The 14,044-nt window shown below is 36.0% G+C and overlaps 1 protein-coding gene across 1 annotated transcript in view; it reads left to right on the top strand.

Moving 5' to 3' along the window:
• DNAJC1 (DnaJ heat shock protein family (Hsp40) member C1) overlaps positions 1-14,044 on the top strand; it is a 218,669-nt gene that overhangs the window by 81,078 nt on the left and 123,547 nt on the right. The window contains exons 5-6 of the mRNA XM_007081343.3: positions 101-198; positions 1,169-1,262. Of these exons, the coding sequence (XP_007081405.2) occupies positions 101-198; positions 1,169-1,262 (192 nt within the window). The remainder of the gene's footprint in view (positions 1-100; positions 199-1,168; positions 1,263-14,044) is intronic.

Here is a 14,044-nt window from a genome sequence, read left to right as displayed (position 1 = left end):
ATGTTCTTCTGTAATGTTTACCCTTCACAGAAGACTCTTGATAACATTTGAAGAGTATGTGTTAATGATAACCTGTAACCATAATTCTTTCCACATTAAGGATGAACTGCTTAGTAGAAAAAAGAGAGAAAAGAAAAAAAAGACAGGCGGCAAGAGTGTGGACGTGTCAAAACTTGGTGCCTCCGAAAAAAATGAAAGGTGGGTGCATATAAAAATATTGTGTAATTTGAAACTGTTTTAAAGCGTCTTTAATATGATCCAACTTCATATGAATAGTCATTTCAGATTTGCTAACATTTACATCTGTAGTAGGTTTATAAAAGATTAGTAATGTACCAGAGTTTATGAGACACATCCTGATCTTAGGCAAAAGTTCTACAGGTTTTTTCCCCTTGTGAAGTGTAAACATATATTTAAGTAATCAAACCCCCAAATGTTTGTCATTTGAAATTTTTATACCGCACTTTAGAAATGAAGTATTCCTAGAAGAGCCTGTCACTTTAATGTTTAGCTCAAAAGTGACAGTATGCAGAAAGGCAGTGATATGCGGTACACTCAAAAAGATACCGTTTCTAGTATCGATTCATAAAAAGAAATAAAGGGTTTAAATAGTTCACACAGCAGGGCAGGAACTGGATCAATGTGAGATGGAGATCAGAGACGATTCTGCCTGTCTTCTGTTCTGATGACATCAGTGACTAATGCTTCAGTGAACTGCAAATGACATTAATTTTTATGTATTGGTTTGTTTATGCTACAGTCTTCATATCTGCTTGTCAGCACTTGGGAACACTCTGATGGTGCTTAGTCTTTTATAGCTCAAGTAATCATAAGGTTTAAGAATTCATTTTACAGAACTGACAAAAAGTCCAGGTTAGAAAGAGAGCTTTTGTTTCTTTATAACTTGTTTGGGAGTCTCCTTCCCCAAAATCTTAGCCTAGCTTTTCTTAGTTGCTATGCATATTGCACTTGTTGTAACTAATGTATTTCATGATAGAATACATCAAATGTAGTGATAACTGTCATAAATATTTCATTGAAAAATTTCTTCGTACTTTTGTTGAAATAGCCATTCATAATAGAATTCATGATCTTTATAGAAATATTTGTTTCCCAACTTTCTATATTTTACTTCTTTGTTTCTGTTTTTGGTTTTTTTCCCTTTCAGATTAGTGATGAAACCACAGTGGCATGATTTGCTTCCATGCAAGCTGGGAATTTGGTTTTGCCTTACACTAAAAGCATTGCCTCATCTCATCCAGGTAGAGTGTACCTCTTTCATATAATATTAGATGCTTTCACTTTAATTATTCATGAAATAATTTATGCCCATGTCTGCTATCCGAGTACTGATAGACAATGGATGTTTTATAATACTGATTGAATTGATATAAGTATAAACCTATTTAGAATAGTTCTAAACTTATTCAGGTGTTTATCCCTATAACTGTCTCTTGCATTGCTTTTAGAACAACTTAGAATTCTAAGACATAGAAAAAGAAAAAAAAATACAATCGTTAGGTATAAGAGCAATAAAAATTTAAGTCACTGTAATCATTTAAGGTGTATCCAGAAAAAAAAGAACAGGACTCAAATAGCCTGTCACCTGTTATTTTAACAGCATTTAAGTACACAGTGGGGGGGGGGGGGGTGGGGGAGGGGAACGCATGGACATTTGCATAATTATGCAAAAATATATGTTGCTTTCCATTTTATTTGCAACTTTAAGAGGAGTGAGATATTTTGTCTTACATTGGCAATCAGTTTCTGTTGCTAGTAGGTCTCGATCAAACAATAGAATGTGGGTATATATAATTTCTATGGCAATTTCTCGCATTTTTTAAAAAAAATTCAGCATACCAAAGCATATTTTATTAAATTATTGCTTTGCTAATTTTAATTATTACATCTGGTTAGAAAATTCCAAACACATAAACATAACATTTAAAAGTATATGTAATAGTTTGGGTGTAAAATTTCGACGTTCTTTTAAGTTGTAATTTTGGGTAGGAAATGTTTCATTTCAGAAAATAAATGTTTAGAAAAAATAAGAGAGCCAGATGATTCCCACCCAGTTCTACCCGCTTCTTTTCACATAGCAGAGGTGTTTTTCCTAATCATTTAAGGAAATGAATGACTCCAACTTCTGCATTTTATCCTTTTTTCCTCTTAAAACAAAAATTTTATGTTAGAAGGGAAAATGAAATAAAAATCACTAGTGTGTTTCTTTGTGGTCGTTCAAAAATTATTTACCAATTCTTCCATCAAAATAGTTCATCTTAATAGTTATTGCTTGCAGAATCATGTATTTTGTTTATAGTTAATAGAGAAAATTGGAGTATTTTGGTAATTTAAAAGCTTTTGTTTATAAGTTATTTAGCATATTATCTTGTTTATTTGCGTAAAAACCCACAATCCTTGTATGCTGTGTATGTAAGTCTTAATAAGAGAGAGAGGTAAAGTATATTTGTCATACCAGTATCTATGTGAGAAGATGTAACCAAAAAATATTTTAGGACATGTATTTTCTTATGTTTTTTAAGAGTGACATTTTGTTTTGTTTTGTTTTTTTTGTTTTGCTTTGCTTTAGAATCTGCAATAGGCAGACCAGAGTGTAGATGCATTTTATAGTCATGAGGCAGAGTAAATTGAGTATCACATAAAATGTGAGTCTGAAACACTTCTTTGTAATTGTAAGCCAAGTCATTTGAAACAATGTTTATTTGGTAAAATTACCATAAATCCAGGTTAGTATGCAGAGCAGTTTGCAAAACTAGCACCGATATATTAAGATGGCTTAGATTTATAAGGTGTTATTTTAAATTATCTGCCTGCAGAGTCTGGAACTAACAGATTATGTTGCCTTGCCATAAATTTTTTAAAAGTTACAAAAATTAGAAATTTTACAAAAAATATTTAGTCTCTTTAGAAACTCTGCTTTCTTAAACTGTTGGATCAGTATGAGTTTTAAAGTTTTTACTTACTTGGTTGTACCTATTGCTTTCAGTTTTGAGACACTAAGCATTAGGTTTTTAAAACCTTTGTAAATCTGACTTTTAAATTTTGTTCTAATTATTTCTTTCTGATAATTTCATTCCAAGAAGAAAAATAAGACAATGTTCCTTTTTTTTTTAAACAAATACTTGGTATTTTAATTCTGTTTTGAGGATATAAGATTTGTTTTTTCATGTTCACTAACAAAATAATGTATATAGTAGACTGATACAAGCTGTAAAAGTGAAAGTATTACAGATTGATCAACATAGAAAGCATCAGCAAAGCAATACTGAATAGTTGCTGTTAGGATTAGATTCGTGTCTGCTTTTTTTTCTTTTTTTTCTTCAGTCTACTGTAACTCTGTATTAATCTATCATCCATAAAATTGTGTAATGTGAGTACATACGCCTTCTTCACAACGCTGAAGTTCTGATGTGATACTTCTATGAGGTCTTCAATAAGATATTTGTGAAATTTAGAAGAAGCCCTCCTTACCTGAAGCAATGTAAACTGGTCATTGGTACAGTGGTCAAAAAAGAGCCCTACTAGAGCTCTAAGTATACAAAATGATGCATATGACCTCAAACATTTTAAGCATGTACTTTACATTTATTTAATTATTGACCACTCTTGTGATACAGGGCCATCGTTTTATTTTTTCTTGCATATACTGTCTCTATAATTTTGGTTTCTCTAAGGACAAACTTCCAGTTGATTTCTTAAAGAAGAGTTAAACGAGACTCTTGCCAAACAATGTAATTGTATAATCCTTACAGAGTTTTATGATTTCCCCTGGTCTTTCATAATTGACTAACTTCTATCTAGTTAACAGCATTTTTAGCAACTCTTTCATTAGCTTTCCGAAGCATCCACTTGGTTTTCATAGAAACAACTCTTTTTTTTCTATTCAAGTTTCATTTTTTAATATAGTATTTAAATTGAATCATATAATTACATAACAATTATCACTGACAGATTTAAGAGCTAACACATCTAGCTCCTATAGGCATGCGGTAAGTTAGTTAAGCAGATGCCCGTTAAGAGAATTTTACTTCTGTGTGTGAATCCCTTGAATTTTACGAAATTCATTAAAACTGATCTGCAAGTATTCTGCGTAAGTATGTAGCTATTTGGATATGAAGAAGGGTCCAAACTAAAAGTGGGAGATTCAGAGACTTCCAGCAAGTGGCCTTTACACTTGTCAGGTCTGTACTCAAATTTTGTCCTTGTCATATCAACAGCTCTTCGTCTCCAACTTCTTGGAGTTGAGCTCCATTCCTTTATTGTACTTCTTACACATAAATGGTTATCCAGTAGGAGTTGGAAAATGACAGTTCTAGATAATGGGAAAATTACAATAATTGGTATATTAGAAGAATGAGACAAGAGAACTAAAACCTATTATACTTGACACATATAAAGTATATGATAATGTTAAATTAATGTCAGACACTTCCCAAATTGGAAAATATCCAAGGAAAGGCGTATGGGCATAACTGTGTTTAGCAAAATGTATGCCTCATATCATTCACGCACCCACATATGCAGAAAAGTAAAAAGTCAAATGAAAAACCAAGGTAAAAAATGTGGAGTGTTTGTAAATTGACGAGAAGGAAGGTTAATGTGTGCATAGAGTGAGGAGAGAACATTAGAGAAGAGTAACATGCATGACTATATGCAGAGAAGTTGGGGAAACTTGAGAAAATGTGTCTTAGTACAGAAAGCAAGTAGAATGCTCAACAGAAGACATGGAATATGAATTTGAATATAATAGAGAACTGGGACTGTATCAAGAGAGGCACCGTATGCTTGGAGCTTAGAATTTAATTTTAACATTGAAAGTTTAGCCCTAGTGACACTTGTGTCTTACCAGCCTGTTTCTCTTCTCATGGTAGTTTCGAAGGGAATACACATTCTCTTGGAATATGACTAAGCCAGTCATCTGTGTTAGCTAATTTCAGCCTATAATACCCAGAAATTTTTCTAGCCTCCAAAATGCCCTTTTTGGATATTTTTTGATTTATCATATATATTCTGAAACATATTCATAACCATGAAAGTAGCAAACAATTGACGAAAGATACTATGTGCATATTTCCAGTTTAACCCTTATAACTTAGTTAATTTTTGTCATTGCCTGTCTTTGTTGGAGTCATATATTTGGGCCCATAAAAATTTAGGTTGGTAGTACCATTTGATTTCTCACATATAAAATCAGGAAGTGCCAAATATTCTAAGTAATTACCAGTCTAAATTATGGTTTATTCATCGTTCTCTACACTGCCTTTTTGTTGTTGTTGTTCTCTATACTTTCTAAGATGAAAAAGGTCTTAGGCACTGAGAATTTATTTGCTTGATTGTTTGATTCTGAGGGAATTCACCAAATTTCTCTCTACCTGCTATATTACATTTCTCAGTTACATAATTTATAAAACATAAAACTCCTTTATGTGTGCACTGCCCACAGTTGTAAATTTTTCCCATTGTTAAGTCCCAGCCCCATCTTTTCTCACTACCAAGCTCATCTTATGTAAACACAGTTAAACTAAGAATTATTGTAAGAAATTTCCAGCACGCATAGCCCTACCCCCATCAGGATTCATAGATTGCCCAGGAGCAGTGTCTGAGAAAATAGAGGAATCTTCTCTATAATGCTGTGGCTTTTACCTTAAAAAATAAAAAGTTACCTAAGAGAGTAAAGGGAATATTCTAGTTTACGGAACTATCTGTAAATGGAGGCATCCTCCCTCCCAAGAAGCTTCTCCCATGGAAACTACAACTGTGGACAAGCCTGGAGGTCACCTCCATACAGTCAGGGCCCTTCCTTTCTAGCCCCTTTGCTTCTGCTTGCTGGGACTCTGTCAGAAACCAAATAAACAAAACATTCACAGCTAATTAGCAGCAGAAAAACGCTCCTAAAAGGCTTTGAGGCAATTGTAGCAAGCTGAGTTGCCTGTTCTACTCAGAGTTAAACACAGATTGTCCAAGGGATGGAAAAGCTTACTTTTAGTACTCTAAGAACTTTAAAAAAAACTTTACAAACATACTTTATGTAGGGAGTATGCAAACAAATGAAAAGGGATGGAAAAGAGCGTCTGAATTTTTGTAAGGCTGAAACTCTACCGCTACAGAAGGACAGAGAGAGAAAGGAAAATTGGAAAGACCTCACAACAACAGAAGACAAAGATTCCATCCCTTCTGTCCTCTGAAAGGGGAACGAACATAACATGGAAGTACTTGGAGGTCCGAAGATAGACTATAAAGTAGAGTTTTGTAGGTTATTGCTAGATGTAGAAAAGATTTAAAAAAACACAAAATGTTAGGTACAATGTTAGAGATATATAGTCTCATAGCTTCCATATTTTATAGATAAAAAGTACTTAAGACTTAGCGTGGTGAGGCAGTTTGCTCAAAGTGACATAACTAGTGAGTGGTAGAAATGAAACTTAAAGCAGATGAAAATAAGTATTAAAATATGAGAAATATAAAAGCTGAGAAAAATAACTTTTCCTGATAGTGGAATAACTAGAAGGAGAGCTACTTTACAGTGAATGAATAAGTTATCTAATCTTACAAGTCCCTATCAGAGTATTTAGGCTGATTATAATTATTCTAAAGTTATAGGATTCTTGCATTGAGTTGGGGCTGAATAGATGACTTCTATAGTCTCTTCTGTTTCTCAGCCCAAGTGGAAAAAGTAGCTGTTAGGCCTTACATCTTGAATACCACTGACTGAGGGAGAGGAAGGCATAGCTTCTCATTTTTTGTTTTATTTTTATTTTTTATTAATATTTGTGAATTCAGTGTTTGTACAAAACTTTGGACTCTTATTTAAAGTCTACAATATAGGGGGCGCCTTCGTGGCTCAGTTAGGCCTTGACTCTTGATTTCGGCTCAGGTCGTGATCTCACGGTTTGTGAGATCAAAGTCTGCATCGGGCTCTGTGCTTAAAGCACGGAGCCTGCTTGGGATTCTCTCTCCTTCTCTCTCTGCTCTTCCCCCCCGCCGCCCCCCTTAGGTTTGCTGTCTCTCTTTCTCTCTCTCAAAATAAATTTTTAAAAAAATGAAAAGAATCTTTTCAAAGCCTACAATTTACATTTTTCCTATGCTCTTCGTTGTAATTTTATTACACATTACGTGTAACTCTGAGATTACAGTATGAGCCAATGGGAGAACAAATCTTGACATAAATACTTTGTGGGCAGATTTTCAGAAATGTACTTACGCTATTTCCCTATGTTGAAGCTTATATGTAAGCTTCAGACAAGAGATTTGTGCTGTCAGACCGTCAAAGAAATGGCACATCCTTCACCTGTCCTCAGAGCTCTTCCATGTTCCTTATTCCCATTAGGACAGGTGATGGGTAGCATTTCGCTGCTTGTACCACTCTAGATCAACTCGCTTCTTCCCTACGTTTCCTTCAGTCATTTGATATTTTGAAGTTTATTTTTTTTTAAGAGGAAATGTTTATTTATTTGGAGAGAGAGAGAGATTAGGGGAGGGGCAGAGAGAGAATCCCAAGTAGTCTCTATGCTATCAGCACAGAGCTGGGATGGAGAAGTAAAACTGGGATGGAGAAGTAAAAGAAAACCAAAACGTGGCAAATAGTACCAGCTCAGCATGTTATTTTATCACTTAAATGCAATATGTCAGTAATGTTAAAAGCTTTTGGTATGGATCTTCTCCATCTCATAACTCACTAATCTTGGAGGTAGTATCTCCAAGGCTTATATGAACGGTCATTATCATTAGGAAGTCCTTCCTGATTAGGCCAGTTGAAAACTTGCCATTGTATATTCTCTGTGCTAACTTCTAACTTCATAGCACTTATTATTTATATTATAATAAGGATAGATTGATACTATGGCAAGGTACAGATCATCCTGAAATTCCAGTGGCTTAACATATTTCTAGCTTATACCATTTGTCTATCACTTCTTGGTAGGAAAGAGGGCATTCTGCTCTAACTAGTCATTCAGGGACTCAGAACAAGGACGTCTTTACCATCTTCCAGCTGTATGATCTGGAACATGTGGCCTCCTTCCTCACTATGGCAAGAGTATTGCACAGGCCTTTTGGTGCCTTCGTTTGAAGGTGACACGTGATATTTCCATCCACAGCCCATCCAGAACTAGTCCCATGACCCCACCTCATCTCAAGAGGATAAGGAAATGTGGGGAAACAGAATGTTGGGTGAGCTTCATTCTGTTTTCAAGCAATTCATTCAACAAGTATTTATTGAGTGCTTACTATATACCAGCTACTCTTCTAGGCCCTAGAAATAAAAAATAAAATTTTTTTTTTGAGGCAAAAATCCCTATTCTCATAGGTTATTTTCCAAATTTGGGGTCATTCAGTATTTTAACATCTGCCTTAGAGACAAGTGCTTGTCTTTTCCTGTAATCTCCATATATCCCAACAAGGTACAGCACATATAATAGTGGTTCAATAAATAAGCATAAGTTAATATAACTATTTAAGGTCTTACTGTGCAAGAACCATGCTCTACAATTACATACAAAGAGAACTCGTAACATGTAAATTCTTTAAGTTGGCTGTACTTCTGCAATGTAAGATCAGGTCCCTGCTTGATATATATGTAGATAAGCTTTGAGCCCTTCAAAAAATTTTGTTAAGTACTGGGAGAGTGGCTTCTAAACTAAAAACTTTTGCTCATGTTCCATTCATTGATGATTATGCTATAAGCTCATTGCCGATAGGAACTCTTGTTTGGAACCCTGTAAATCCCATAGTTTTAATAAAGTCTTAACAGAGCTAAACCTAGGCAGTCCAGAGCCCTGATTGATTAAAGTAAGCCTTCATTCATTCATTGAGTATTTATTAAGCTTCTGTTATGTTTCGGGCAATGTCCACAAAGATGGATAAGAAGTTTACTGAGAAATTCAAATTTTTTGTGTATAGGTAAACTGAGCTTATTTTGTTTGGACTCAAAATGAGACTTTCTGTTTATTTTCTCTACTTGACAATTATATTGATGTGAATTAGCCACTCAGGAAGAATGGGAGGGGGCAATGTTTCAAAACAACTACTCATTTTTTTTATTAAAAATTTTTTTTTTGTTTCTGGCACAAATAAAGGCACAGAGATAAACAGAACAGAATAGAAAACCCAGAAATGGACCTAAAACTACATGGTCAAATAATCTTTGACAAAGCAGAAAAGAATGTCCAAAGGGAATAAAAACAGTCTCTTTAAAAAATGGTGTTGGGAAAACTGGAAAGCAACATGCAAAAGAATGAAACTGGACCGCTTTTAATGGGACTGGACCACTTTTTAAACCATACACAAAAGTAAATGCAAAAGGGATGAAAAACCTAAATGTGATAAAGGAAACCATCAATATCCTACAAGAGAACACAGGTAACAATCTCTTTGACATCAGCCATACTAGATATGTCTCCTGGGTCAAGGGAAAGAAAAGAAAGAGAAGAGAAGAGAAGAGAAGAGAAGAGAAGAGAAGAGAAGAGAAGAGAGAAAAGAAAAAAAAAGAAGAGAAAAGAAAAGAGAAAAGAAAGGAAAGGAAGGAAGGAAGGAAAGGGAGGGAGGGAAGGAAGGAGGGAAGGAAGAAAGAAAAACAGAGAGAGGGGCAGGGAGGAAGGAAGGAAGGCAGGGAGGCAACTATTGGGACTTCACCCAGATGAAAAGCTTCTTCACAGTGAATAAAATGAAATAATAAAATTAAAAGGCAACATTTAGAGTGTGAGAAGATATTTGCAAATAACATATCTGACAAAGGGTTAGTATCCAAAATATATAAAGAACTTATAAAACTCAACACTCAAAAGACAAATAATCCGGTTAAGAAATGGGAAGAAGACATGAACTGACATTTTTCCAAAGAAAGCATACAAATGGCTAACAGTATATGAAATGATGCTCAAAATCACTCATCATCATGGAAATGCAAATCAAAACTACAATGAGATTCACCTCACATTTGTCAGAATGGCTAAATTTAACAACACAAGAAATAACAGATGTTGGGGAGGACGAAGAAAATAGGGAACCACCTTACACTGTTGGTACAAATGCAAACTGGTGCAGCTTCTCTGGAAAACAATATGGAGGTTCCTCAAAAGGTTAAAAAGAGAATACTATCCCACAACTGAACATTTGCACTACTAGGTATTAACTCGATACAAAAATGGCAATTAAAAGGGAAACATGCACCCCATTACTTATAGCGACATTGTCAACACTAGCCAAATTTTGGAAAGAGCCCAAATGTCCGTCGACTGATGAATGGATTAAAGAAGAGGTACTGTGTATATATCGCTTCTTGGCCTTTTGGCCAAGATCAAGTGAAAGAAGAGGTGGCATATATGTGCAATTGAATGTTACTCAGCCGCAAAAAAAGAACAAAATCTTGCCTTTTGCAATGATGTTGATGGAGCTAGAGACTATTATCATAAGCAAAGTAATTCAGAAATAGAAAGACAAATACCGTATGATTTCATGCATCTGTGGAATTTAAGAAATGAAACAGATGAACATAGGAGGAAAAATAGAGAGGAAACCATAAAACAGACTCTTAACTATGGAGAACAAACTGAGGGCTGCTGGAAGGGAAGTGGGCAGGGGGATGGGTTAAAATGCTGGTGGGTATGGGGCGCCTGGGTGGCTCAGTCGGTTAAGCGTCCGACTTCGGCTCAGGTCATGATCTCGTGGTCCGTGAGTTCAAGCCCCGCGTCGGGCTCTGTGCTGACAGCTCAGAGCCTGGAGCCTGTTTCAGATTCTGTGTCTCCCTCTCTCTGACCCTCCCCCATTCATGCTCTGTCTCTCTCTGTCTCAAAAATAAATAAACGTTAAAAAATTTTAAAAAAAAAATGCTGGTGGGTATTAAGGAGGGCACTTGTTGTGATGAGCATTGGCTGTTATATGTAAGTCATAAATCAGTAAATTCTACTCCTGAAAGAAATATTACACAATACGTTAACTAACTGGAAGTCAAATAATAACTTGAAACAAACTAACTAAAAAAAAAAAAAAATTTGTTTTTGATTCCAAAACAACTACTCTCATTCAACCCCTTTGACTATGTGATTCTCACTTAGAATATACCTTAAATAATAGCCATAGGTCTCTTCTTGAATATTACCTTCAAGATCAGTCTCTTTCATTTTAAGGTAATTTTAATTATTAGAAAGCTCTCCTTTATATTTATCCCAAATCAAAACTTCCATCTCTAGAATACACCGTTCTCTCCTGTAATGACCCTTAAGATATTCTATGATAGTTATCAGGTTATCTCTCATCTGATCTCCACCCCCTTTTAAGAAATAATTTCAAGCTTCCCTACCATTTGATCACTTTCCTTTTAAAGTGTTCCAGTTTGTCAGTGTACCTTAAAGTGTGGTACACCGAACTGCACACAAGGAGGGTTGGAGTGGTGTAGGGTGTTGAATGCAGTAGAGTTCTTTGAGATAGGTTTCTTACAGAAGTGAGCCTTTCTGGAGTAGGCATATTGTTATTATGGTTTGCAAGTACAAGTAAGATATGACAAGAAAAAGGATGAGGAACATTTAAATAAATGCTTAGAAATGGAGCAAAAGAAGGAATGGATTCTTGGCCTAGAACAAACCGTGAGTGCAGTTAGGGAATGTGTTAAAACTCTTGGAATTAGGTGAAGTAGGGTAAAGTGAGTGAGTGCATAATGATCCTCAGATAAGTGTGATTTTTGGGTCAAATGGGTAATTTCAAAGAGGAATTTTTAGTGGAATTCTGTACTGTAGCAGGAAGCAGAAACACGACCAGAGAAATATTCAAGTTTGGTAGAACCACTAGGAAGAGGCTGCTATTACCAAGTAAAAGATTTTTGTTTTGAGAGGGTGCAGGTGAAGAGAGCCTCATAAGCAAGAAGTTACAGGATTCTGCAGGAGTTTTGGTGAGGTCCGAAGCAGAAAAACTCACTTTTTGTGGTAGAGAATAAGGCTTTGGTAAAATAAGAAGTAATAATAAAAATAGGTAACGTATAGAGGGCCTGTGCGCAAGATGTTCTTCTGAGTGTTTGATACATGTATCAGCACTTCAGTCTTCGCAGTAGCTCTGTGATCGTCCCCATTTATGAATGAGATAATTCACACAACGCTGAGTGAAGTAATTTGCTGAATCCTATTTAGGCTGAAAGAAGGCAGAGCTGAGACCTTAATTCAAGTCATGTCTGGCTCCAAACTCGGTCCTAGTAATCACTGTATTTTCTCTCACTATACTATACTGTGATGTTTGATTTCAACCTACCTTCTTTCACATCTCATAGATAACTTATCTGTGCCCCTTTTTCTTGTATGGTGCCACCTTTCCTGCTCCCTTCAAGGGTCCAGTGCTATCCTCACCTTTTCCCTACTATTAAAAACTACGGCCTGGGGGCGCCTGAGTGGCTCAGTCGGTTAAGTGTCCAACTTCAGCTCCGGTCATGATCTCAAGGTTTGTGGGTTCTAGCCCTGCGTTGGGCTCTGTGCTGACAGCTCAGAGCCTGGAGCCTGCTTCGGATTCTGTGTCTCCCTCTCTCTCTGCCTCTCCCCAGCTTGCATTCTCACTCTCTTTCTCTCAAAAGTAAATAAACATTTAAAAAAAATTTTTTAAATAAATAAAAAATAAAAACTACTGCCCGGAAAGAAGGTAATAAGCTCATTCATTCATTCATTCACGTCATGGAACAAATGACTGATGTGGCTTAAAGAAAATAAGAGTATTCCAGGGCTGAGGTTTTTTTAGGGGTGCAGGGAATGTTGAGGGGCTATAAATCCTTAACCCCAAATCCTGTTGCATTTTAAAGTATATATGGACTGGGAGGATGAGTATGTTGGGTTCATGACTTTCTGTACCCTTCAAGTTATGCCATTATTTCGCTGACCCAGGGCTTGTGGAGTCCTTCTGGTAGAAATGAGGTAGGAACATAAAAATGAGAATGGGAGAATAAGAGATACATCTTTATTATACTGATCCAGTGATTTTAGGAATGCCTATTTTTTACCTAATTCATCATCAGATGGAAGAGTTCTGATACAAGCCCAAGAAATACAGACTCTAAGAAAAGCTTCAATTCTTCTTGGACAGTCACAGATGAAAAGAGAAAATTCCATTCTAGGGTTTAAGTGTTCATGCATTTCCATTTGACTCAAGATAGAGCTTTTGTTCCTGTATGTTCCTTCAAAAATAAACCCTCTCAGATGAGTCTATGATTTATCTGCCCTAGGAATCTTAAAATCTTGGAATGTTACCCTAGAGTTATCCTTAATAGCTCTCTTTTTCCTATTCCACACACAAGCCCTTTCATTTCTTCCTTTACAAGATTGCTCATATATTTTGACCTAGTTCAGTTCAATGAATATTTATTGTGTACCTGTTGTATACCAGATTCTGTGCTCTGGGCACACAAGTACCCCTGTCTCAGATTTCCCATTTTCTAAGAGAGAATATAGCATGATACAAGCAATCCTAGAAGTGTGCTTAAACACAGAAGCAGTATACAGGAGAGAATTCCTCTGCCAGGGAAGGTCAGAAAACCTTGCAAAAGGAGGTGATGCTTGAATAGTTTCCAGGGATGAATAGGAGTTCATCAAAAATATGGCAGGGGAGCAAAATATTCTAGTTAGTGGGCAAAGGGCATGCAAAGACTTAAAAGCACAATGTGGCCTGGCAGTTACAAGTAGTACTGCTGTGTGATGAATGTAGTTGAAGCCAAGAGGTAGTGGAAAATTACCTGTTCTGTTTTTCTCATTGTCAGCATCTTCATATGCTTAGAGCATCAATTTGTTGATCTCCACGTTTGTGATTATTGTAGGCCTGATCTTTTTTCAGCACTCTGCTAGAGTCCTGCCTGTGTGCCACTCCTTGACACTTTAGCCACTGTATTTGGCCACCTAAGTGTGTCCTCAGTCCTCAAACCTCCATGACAGGAACTGATCTGTAAGTGTGGTGGAAGGAGGAATGACATCTTCGCTTGTATTGACAGGGTCAGATAGGTTTCTTAATCAGATTTGCATATGATAATTTTGAAAATCTTTTGAGGTGAAGGGATGAGTAT

This window comes from Panthera tigris, chromosome B4 (genome assembly GCF_018350195.1).
Source record: "Panthera tigris isolate Pti1 chromosome B4, P.tigris_Pti1_mat1.1, whole genome shotgun sequence".
Classification (NCBI taxonomy): domain Eukaryota; kingdom Metazoa; phylum Chordata; class Mammalia; order Carnivora; family Felidae; genus Panthera; species Panthera tigris.
Note: the sequence above shows the minus strand (reverse complement) of the source record. Positions and strands in the feature narration are given on the sequence as shown.